Source organism: Anser anser (assembly GCF_964211835.1).
Source record: "Anser anser genome assembly, chromosome: 26".
NCBI classification, from domain to species: domain Eukaryota; kingdom Metazoa; phylum Chordata; class Aves; order Anseriformes; family Anatidae; genus Anser; species Anser anser.
In genome coordinates this window covers 762,937-771,637 of record NC_139747.1, presented here as the reverse complement: position 1 = coordinate 771,637, position 8,701 = coordinate 762,937, and the positions used below count along the sequence as shown (strand labels likewise).

Genomic DNA, 8,701 nt, shown 5'->3' with positions numbered 1-8,701 from the left:
AAGATTTTTTCCCAAACTAGAGAGAGAAAGAATTGATAATATTTCTGACAGGTGTATGAGAGTTCATAAATAACTCTTGGCCTGCGTTTTAAATAGCGGAGCGAAGGCAAGTGCCGGGTGCCACGAGCGTGAGCCCTCCGGCACAGCCAGGCGCACGGCCTTGCAAGCAGGAGTGCATTGCTCTCTTGCCTTGAGAGTTTGACGGGATTTTTTTTCAAAAGCTTTTCCCCAAAAGAGGTGACACTGCTGGCATGGAAGTAAGGTGAGGAGACTTGCTATGTCACGTTCTGAAAGCGTTCTGTGTGCTCTGAGCTGTATGCTAGTTTGCCCTGCAAACGTGCATGCTCCCTGGGGCGCTGGGAGACGGCTCCTGGGCACGCTGTGCGCGGCACACGGGACCCCAGCGCCTTCTCTTGAAGCTCTGGCGTTTTGCATCCCCGTGTGAGCTATTTGCTGCCTCCCGTACCGGCGTTGGCTTTCTGAGGACCTGTCCCCAAGGTCTCAGAGCGCTGTGACCTGAGGGAGCCCTGCAGCCTCAGCACAGCTCCTCCTTTCAGAGTGCAGCACGGAAACACCAAACCCCCAACTTCAGAGGGGTTGGGAGCTCATTTCAGCCTTGGCTGCCCCACTTATCGGCTGCCCCAAGCCTGCCGGTGGTGGCTGGAGGCACTGGGGTCAGACTGAGCAGCGTCGTCCTCTGAGCACTGCCTCTGGAAGATGCCACTGACCTCAGCAGCGATGGGCAGGGAGAGGATGAGGAGCTCGGCCCGGAGGTCTCAGACATGGGCTGCGCTCAGACAGATGCTATCGCCAACGTAAGATCAAACTCCAGACGCTGCCCCCGGGGGTGTGGGAACCACAGGCAGCAGAGAGCACTTTGGTCAGCTTTAAGTGGGATTCCTGGATGCTTAGAGAGCGATGCCCCAGAAATTCCCAGGTTTGGGCTCTGTGATCCGCTCTGTAATTAGCAGCAACTGTCTCGTGGGCGCCTCTCCTCTTTGCATGCACGTCCGCGCAGCAGTCGCAGCAATATTGCACCGGGAAGTAGCACCCAGGAAGTGTCTGGCCTGAGCCCTTCTTGCTGTAATTACACTCCTGGCGGGGAGAACCAGCCCTGCTGGCCCGACCAGCAGGAGGGAGAGGGCTCGCGGCTCAGCAGGGGCTCCGCTGCCAGCCACAATCTCGTCCTTGCCTGCCGTGAGGTGGTGTGGGTCCTGCTCAGCGGAGGAGATGCCTCTCGAAGGGAGGGGAGCCGTGCCTGCCTCCCGTAGGTGCCCAAACCTCTCAGCACCCACTGCCAGGGGTGGTCCTGCCCAGAGACAACCCTCATACCCTGGAGAGTGTCTCTGAAGAAGTCACATTGCTAATAAGACCCCTACCCTGCTGCAGTCTGCAAATTCAGGCTGTCCCTTGGTGAATTTAAATCTCTCTCTTTTACTGCCTGTCTTTTGCCCATATCTAATGCCTCTCGGTTCCTTTTCTATTTCACTGCAGCGCATCCAGTGTATGTTTTTGTTGCCTCTGCTGCTGACATTGATAGACTGAGAATGAAGAAACCGCAGCACAGTCATCTGAAAGTAATCTTAGCAGGGCATAGTAGGTCTTACTCTTTCATTTACAATGAGAGATGTTCTACAAGAAGAGAATTTCCTTCACCCAGGTTTGCTTTGACATTTTTTCCATCAGCCCTATGCACAATGGGAATTAAAAGCAGTGGAACTCACTTTATAGGAGAATAAAGTCAGAGCTTATTCCTCATGCGATGTAGCACACTGTAGCAGCTAACAAAATGGAAATTTCTGTATCCATTTGTTAAGTGAAGATAATAACTGAACTGAACACTTTTTTTTTTTTTTCCCCAAAAAATGCTGGGAAGCCCTTTTAAATTCAGAGCAATTTAAAAAATATCAGTACCCGTCACATAATATTATTTAAACACCGGAATGATACTTTTATGTGGAAAATCCAGGGCACCCGTGAACTCAGTGCAGGTGGGTGCGAGTGTGCGGGGACGCTGGCGTTTGACCCGGAGGGAGCACTGGCGAGCCTCGCGGGAAGCCGCCGGAGCTCTGCGGGCTGCGTTTGCCACTCGAGGTGGACAACGAGCAGGCAGGGCCCGACTTGCCGAAGCGCTCGGCGCACCGGCTGCCGTTGTGACGCCCACGGCCGTGCTCCGACTTGTTTCGGAAACCTGGCGCTAAGCGTTCGTTGCGCACGGGAGGTGCTTGTCTTCGGTGTGCCTCGTCAGGCTGTGTTTATTTGCTCCCTCTCAGCTACAAAATCCCCCAGACCCTCGCCACGTGGGTGCTGAGCTGTCTGGGGGGGGCCTGTCCCCAGGCCACCCAGCCCTGCCATGGCCCCTGGGGGGGTCCTGGTGGGCTGCAGCAAGCGCAGGGTGCGGGGGCACCTGAACACCTCGCCCAGAAGCGGCTGGTGCCATGGCCTCGCCTGCACCCATGCACTGGGTTTGTGCCGTCTGAGGACCGCAGGGTTTCTGTGATGCACCTCAGGCCAGCGAATCTCGTCATTTACCAGAGGAATCCTTACTTTTCTAAAGCTTTCCTCCCTGCTTTAAGTAAACGCTGGGGAAGCACAACCTTGAGGCTGGGATTTCAAACTTACTGTCACCGGGAAATTAAATTCATGTTTCTTCCAGTAACTCTTTCTTCCTCTTGCGCCACAGGTTTGTTATTGAATTAACATTAACAAATGCAACATTGCGGGTGCATTTGTGGCCTTAAGGTCATCCAAGCAACTCCTATTCCAACCCTAGTTGTGCCTGGAATAAGCTGGTCTTGTTGTGAAAGCGAAATTCAGAATTACTTCACGATTCTGCCTTCAACCAGCTGCTGCTGCAAGGGCCATCCTCCAAAACGGGGACAGACGTCTGTGTGAACGCGAGGTGCCGCCGTAGTTTTTGGGCTCTGCTCCACCGGGATGGCGAGGTCACGGGGCTGAGCACGCTGACGGTAAGTGCTGGCACCTCCTCTGCAACCTGCTCCGAGCAAACCCTCCGGTCCCTTGCAGGACCTCGTGGTTACACAGAGAGAGGTCGGAGAAGTGGCTGCTTACTGCGGCTCCTGCTCGTGGTTACTGGCAGCTCGGGGGAGCGACGCCTTGCAGGCACGGTCTAAGCGGCCCAGGCCTGGCAGGAGCAGGAGGCAGCTCCGCGAGATACTGCACAGCCGTGGGGCTGGCTGCGAACACAAACCTGGGCCGCTTCTGTCTTCACTGGTGCCCGCTGCTGGCCTGAACGCTGTGGTGAGTTCAGCTGAGACCATGAACGCACCGCTTCTCAGAGGAGCAACTCAGGCTTTCTTCTTAAAACGATCCGCAGCGTTTAAAGCGCGAGCAACGCAATTTGCTGCTGTTTTTCCTGTGGGCAGTACCAGCGAGTTCTCGGTCTTCGCTGAGATGTGGCTTTGGCCGTGCTTCGGTTGGTTTCGGGAACGTGTTTCATTCTGTCCTTCTAGGGAAAATTCAGTCAGGAAAGAAATACGTGGGAATCGAAACGCTTCCACAAGCTCTCAAGTAAGCAAATTTTGTCTGTCGTTCTGCTTTTCCATCCGCTCTGTCCGTGAGAGCAGAGCCTGGCAGCGGGGACTCCACTCGCGGCGCTCGGGGCTCCCAGGCCGCCCGCGCGGAGCCGCCCTCGGAGCCGCCGCAGCAGCACGGCCGCTGGGCCGAGGCCCGCGCACGTTTCAGGATGAGATAAGGGCTGGGCTCGCATTTACCATATTACAACATCTATTTCTCTGTTTTGTCTTTATATTTATGACTCCATCCCTCCGAAACCTTTTTTAAAGCGAACAAAACCTAAAAAGCTTCAGCACAGACTTTTTTTTCCCTATGCTCCCATGCGAAGCTTGAGATTATACCCTAACGTGTACCCCCAGATTTTACTGCTGTGATGTAATAAAAAAGAGAGAGGGACTCAGGAGAAGACATTTGGACAAAAACCGAAGAACCTCAAGAATTTAGAAAGATCACAGGAAAGAGCAGCGAGCTCCAGTTTAAAAATCTGCGAACGTGCATTTAGTTGGAAAGTGGTAACAACTAGGTAACTTTATCAGATTTTAAAATGGTATAACCTCTAAAAATCACAGTTATTTAAAAAAAAAAAAACTTTTAAAATGTACAGCACGATAATCCATTTTTATTGCACATGACTGCAGTATGAGATGTTGCCCTAAGCTGTGGTCACAACAAGTTGTAGCATAACTTCAGGCAGAGCGGAGAACGCTTGAGAAGCTTCCGCTTAGCATTGAAGAAAAAAATGGCAAGTTGAGATTCTGGCCTGGGAGGGCTGAATCCATGGGCAGCAGGGCAGCCGCGACGACTGCTGCCTTTCTGAATATGAGGGCGTGAGGAAGGGTTGGCCTGATGGCCGACACCCTCGGCACTCAGCGCAGTCAGCGATGGCCTCGGCTATGGAAGGAATCTGAGCCCCTGCTGTTAGTTGGCAGCTGCAGGGCTGAGCGCATGGGGAGATGTTAATGATGATGGGCTTCTGCACACAGGATTATTATTTTTTTTTTTCTTTCTGGCTTGCAGCTTAATTTTTTTTTTCCCACCATGGGCTTTCCAGCCCCGTTGTTCCACTAGTCTGAAGAATGTGGTAGTTTTATAATGAACGCTCCCCCCACCCACCCCACAGCCCCGAGACCTATTCAAAGCTGCCAAATTCAGATTACTTGTGACCTAAATGGGATATAAATCCCATTCCCCAGACAGAAGGAGTTGTTGCAACAACCCACAAACCAAAACTAGAACAGGCACAATTCCCTGCCAAAGCGAACCCCTTCGCAGTTCCACTGAAGACAGAAGTAGAAGTAACACCGGCAGAAATTTGCTGAATGCAGACAACTGGAGGGTGCTTAATTTGCAGAAATGTGTGAGAGTGGCAAGTATACGTCTGCTGTGTTTTACGTCAAATGTTAATTGACTTTTGCATATACGGTTCTGGTTCGGGTGGCTGGTTCTGTCTGTGTGACTTACTGTAGCAGCTTCCTTTTCCCGTTTTTATTCAACTTGCGAAGTTTTCAAACTGCATCTGGTAGGGCTTCCTCTTTTGTGTGTGTGGTTGCTTGAAGCTTCTGCTCATTTCGGTAGCGCGCACACTCTGTGCCATGGCTGAAGCAGCGCTTCAGGCAGCGGGCTGACTAGCACGAGGACATGCGTGATGCAGGATTCACCCTTCTGCGATCCTGACCCCTTCCCAGCTCGCCGATGGCTCCTGGCCATCCCCTGCAGCTCCAGGGTGGAAGTAAGGCTTTTGTCACTAATGAGGCCAAGCTTGTATTTGGCAGTTTTGTCCGTTTGCTGTCAATTAACTGGGGCACAAGTTTACTGATCGGGACTAATGTCGTCACAGGCATAAATGTGTGCAGTGCTCTAACACCACGGGAGCCGAGCTGATCTGCTTTATGAGGACGTTACCAGAGTCTGCAAGTGGAGCTTGGCAGCGTGACTGTAAACTGCAAACGGTTGCCACTGACCCGCCGTGGGTTTTAGCAAATGTGAGTATCCACCAGCAGTGGGAAGGCGTGAGGCTGCTCCATGGCAGAATTTTAGATTGTTTTACAGACTGCAAGTCCTTTCTGTGCCGTCAAACACTTTTATTTTGCCATTGCGCAGACTTTTAACGTCCACCTCTCAACCAGCTGTCCCTACAAGCCTAACCTCAGCTCCCCTCTCTTGTTCACGCTCTGCAGCCTGTCCCTGGAGCCAGCACTTAGCTGCAGCACCACGCAGGATGCCCTTAACCGTGAAGGGCAGGGGACAGGAGACCCAGGTAACTGTAAAGTAATACACGTACTACTTTGGGGTAGACGCAGTGTCCTCGATTTCTAGAACGTGGACGTAGTAGGGGAAGCCACATCAGTGGAAACAAGTGCTTCGTTTTGTGATACTGAATTTATTTTTGGTGCACTGTGGCTTTTCCAGCCTGAAAGAAGGAAAAGTGATGTTCTCCAAAAGGGTGCGGTCTCTCCCAGATCTAACCCAGCTTCACCCGAAGCAAGCGCACATGATCTTAAGCAAGTCAGTTAGAATTGGAGCTCATGACTTTGCCACAGAGTCTCTATAACACTGTTTGGTTTCAACTGTAAAGCTTTGCTAAATCATCACACACAACCACAGGATGGGGGCCTGCATCTCTGTGTGGATGTACCCTACTAGCATCAAAGATAAGTGGAGTCAGTTCTTCCCAGACTTTATTAAGATTAATTTGATTGCCAGTGTTTGCAAGATCTGAGTTCTTAAACTGTTACCGGTTGAGGGGAAAAAAGCCCAGATTATTGTAAACAAGCAAAATATATACTGAACAATTTTGTGTCCAAGGTATGTACAGAGGAATTAACAGGAATAATTGTTCTGCAGATCAAGTTACAGCATTGTAAATCCACGTTTGTGCAAGGCAGAAACCCGCACGAGAAGTCTGTTCTGATGCTATGCAGCAAGTGGAAGCGTCCATGCCCAGTCCTGCGGAGACGCTGTGGTTTTCTTTGGAACCAGCTTTGCTCCTGTCAGTACACGGTGCACCAGTTGCTGCCATCGCTGGGCATCAGCCCTCCGGTGATGAGGAGAATCAGATCCACGAACCACCAGATCCCGAGGCCTCCGAGCGTCAGCAGCTTCCCCACGGCCGTCCCCGTGTGGCCCAGGCAGAAGCGATCCACTCCGAAGCAACCCAGGAAAAACGAGTAGAGCAAAGTGGTTATAAAATAGTGCCCGGTGTACCTGCAACCGGCGGCAAGAGGTGGGTCAGCGGGGGGGGGGACAGGGGGCGGGGGGGTGTCAGGGCCCGGCCGCTCCCCGGTGCCGGCGGCGCGGCTCCCCCCGGCGGGTGCTGGGCACACTGCGGGCCGTGCCGGGCCGTGCCGGGCGGCGGGGGGAGGCCGTCCCCGGCTCCTACCTGATGCAGGGCTTGCTGCCGCGCAGGAAGCTCCGCGGCTCGGCGCACTCGATGCCGTCCAGCGCCCGGCACTGCACCCGCGTGTGGTCCACGTCGCCGTGCGCCTGCCCGCCGAACTGGGGGGGGGGGGGGGGGGGAGCTCGCCTCAGCCTCGGCCTCAGCCGGGCCGGAGGCCGCCCCCCCGTCACCGGGCCCCGTGCCGCCGCCGCTCACCTTGACGCAGCCGTGCCCCAGCTCCTGCTGCGCCGTGGCGTTGCCGCCGTGGTCCACGGGCTCCTCGCACTCCACGAACTCCTCGGGGCTGCGGGGCGGGACGGGGCCGTCAGGGGCGGCGGGGCACGGCCTGACGGGGCCCGGCCCGCCCCGCCCCGCCCCGCGCGGCGCTCACAGGTAGGTGCAGAGCACGAGCGGCGCCTGCGGGTCGCTGTAGGCCCAGGCGGCGGCGGGCGGGTCCGGCCCCGGCGCGTCGGGCTCGGAGGCGTTGTTGGGCGCGGCGCGGGAGGCGCCGTGCAGCAGCAGCAGGTTGCCGAGCAGCAGCGCGGCCTGCCCGCACAGCAGCGCGTAGCCCAGCGGCCCGCCGCGCCGCGGCGACATGGCGGCGCCCGCTGCTAGGAAACGCCGCGGGCCGCACCGCGCCGCCGCCGCCGTGCTGCCGGCAGCCAATGGGAGCGCGCGGCGCCGCGCGGCGGGAGGCGGGGAGTAGCCGGCGGCGGCCAATGGGAGCTCGGAAGGAAGGGGGAGAAGGGAGCCGCGGGGCGGCGGGGAGGAAGTGCGCGCCGGATGAGGAGGCGATTGGCTGCTAGCGGGGAGCGGCAGCCAGTCGGCAACGAGCGGGGGGCGGGATAAGCAGGCGTCCGGGGCTCTTAAAAGGGGCACAGCGGGGGGTGCCTCACGGTGTGGGCCCCCGGGGCCGGCTGGGTTGGGCTGGGGGCCGGGGGGACCGGGGGGACCGGGGGGACCGGGCACCGCGCTGGCTGCGCCCCCAGCGCGCGGTATTCACGGTGTGACAACGAACAGCACGCGGTGCGTGCCCGGGACGTGGGAGCGGGGCTGGGGCCGGGCGCCCCGCCGGGCCCTGCCGTTACAGCACCGCGGGGCCCGGAGCCGCGGGGCCCCGTCCTCGGCAGCGCGGGGGGGGGGGGGTCTGAGAATTGCTCCGTGCCGGTCCTGCGGCTCCCGCAAAGAACTGCGCCAGGACCCGGCGGGTGGCGGATCTCACCCGGGGGGCTCGTTCCGGGGCCTCTCCCCTCCCTTGCTCTCCGCCCGGAGCTAGGACTCGCCCAGCGCAGTCCCGCAGCGGCCGTTGCCCGGCTCTCGGTCTCGGGGACCGCCGCAGGTATCCGTATTCACCGATTTACGCCCTGATGCGCTGCGTTGTGCTGCCGCTCGTGTTGTTCCGCCAGCCCCGCTTCCTTTAGAGACCAGTCCATACAGTCCATACGATACCGTAAGGCACACAAAGAGGACTGACGGTGACAAAACGCAGAGGAGGAAACACCTTCTGTAGGCTTTCTTCCCCACCGCAGGTGGCTGCGCAGGCCCCAGTCACTTGCTGGTCGTTCCACCCCTGGCGTCTCGCTGTCCTCTCCGCTGCGCCCTTTCAGAAGCGGGGCGGGCGTCCTGCAGTCCCACTATCAACTGCTGCAAGGGCCGCGTGTGCCTGCTCCGACACAGGACGTTGGGATGCTTTTTCCTGAAAAACACCAAAGTCCCCTCCTTGGGCCAGGCATTGGGAGAGATTATTTCCAACATCCACCACACAAACTTTGTTTTCACACTAGATAC

At 56.9% G+C, this 8,701-nt stretch overlaps 1 protein-coding gene and 1 long non-coding RNA gene across 3 annotated transcripts; one reads left to right on the top strand and one right to left on the bottom strand.

Moving 5' to 3' along the window:
- The first annotated feature begins 2,975 nt into the window (after window positions 1–2,975).
- LOC310886785 lies at window positions 2,976–6,342 on the top strand. Its single transcript, XR_014575479.1, has 2 exons — window positions 2,976–3,531; window positions 5,113–6,342. It is a non-coding gene; the product is annotated as an uncharacterized lncRNA (long non-coding RNA).
- On the bottom strand, window positions 6,199–7,575 carry TM2D2 (TM2 domain containing 2). 2 transcript variants are annotated; one of them, XM_083811818.1, is made up of 4 exons: window positions 7,305–7,575; window positions 7,130–7,217; window positions 6,917–7,032; window positions 6,199–6,679 (listed from the first exon to the last, which is right to left on the bottom strand). In XM_083811818.1, exons 1-4 carry the CDS (start codon window positions 7,508–7,510, stop codon window positions 6,451–6,453), a joined length of 639 nt encoding a protein of 212 aa, XP_083667944.1. In that variant the 5' UTR covers window positions 7,511–7,575; the 3' UTR covers window positions 6,199–6,450. The 2 variants fall into 2 exon arrangements, with proteins under 2 accessions (XP_083667944.1, XP_083667945.1); XM_083811819.1 differs by having other exon boundaries at window positions 6,199–6,741; window positions 7,305–7,574.
- Window positions 7,576–8,701: the final 1,126 nt, after the last annotated feature.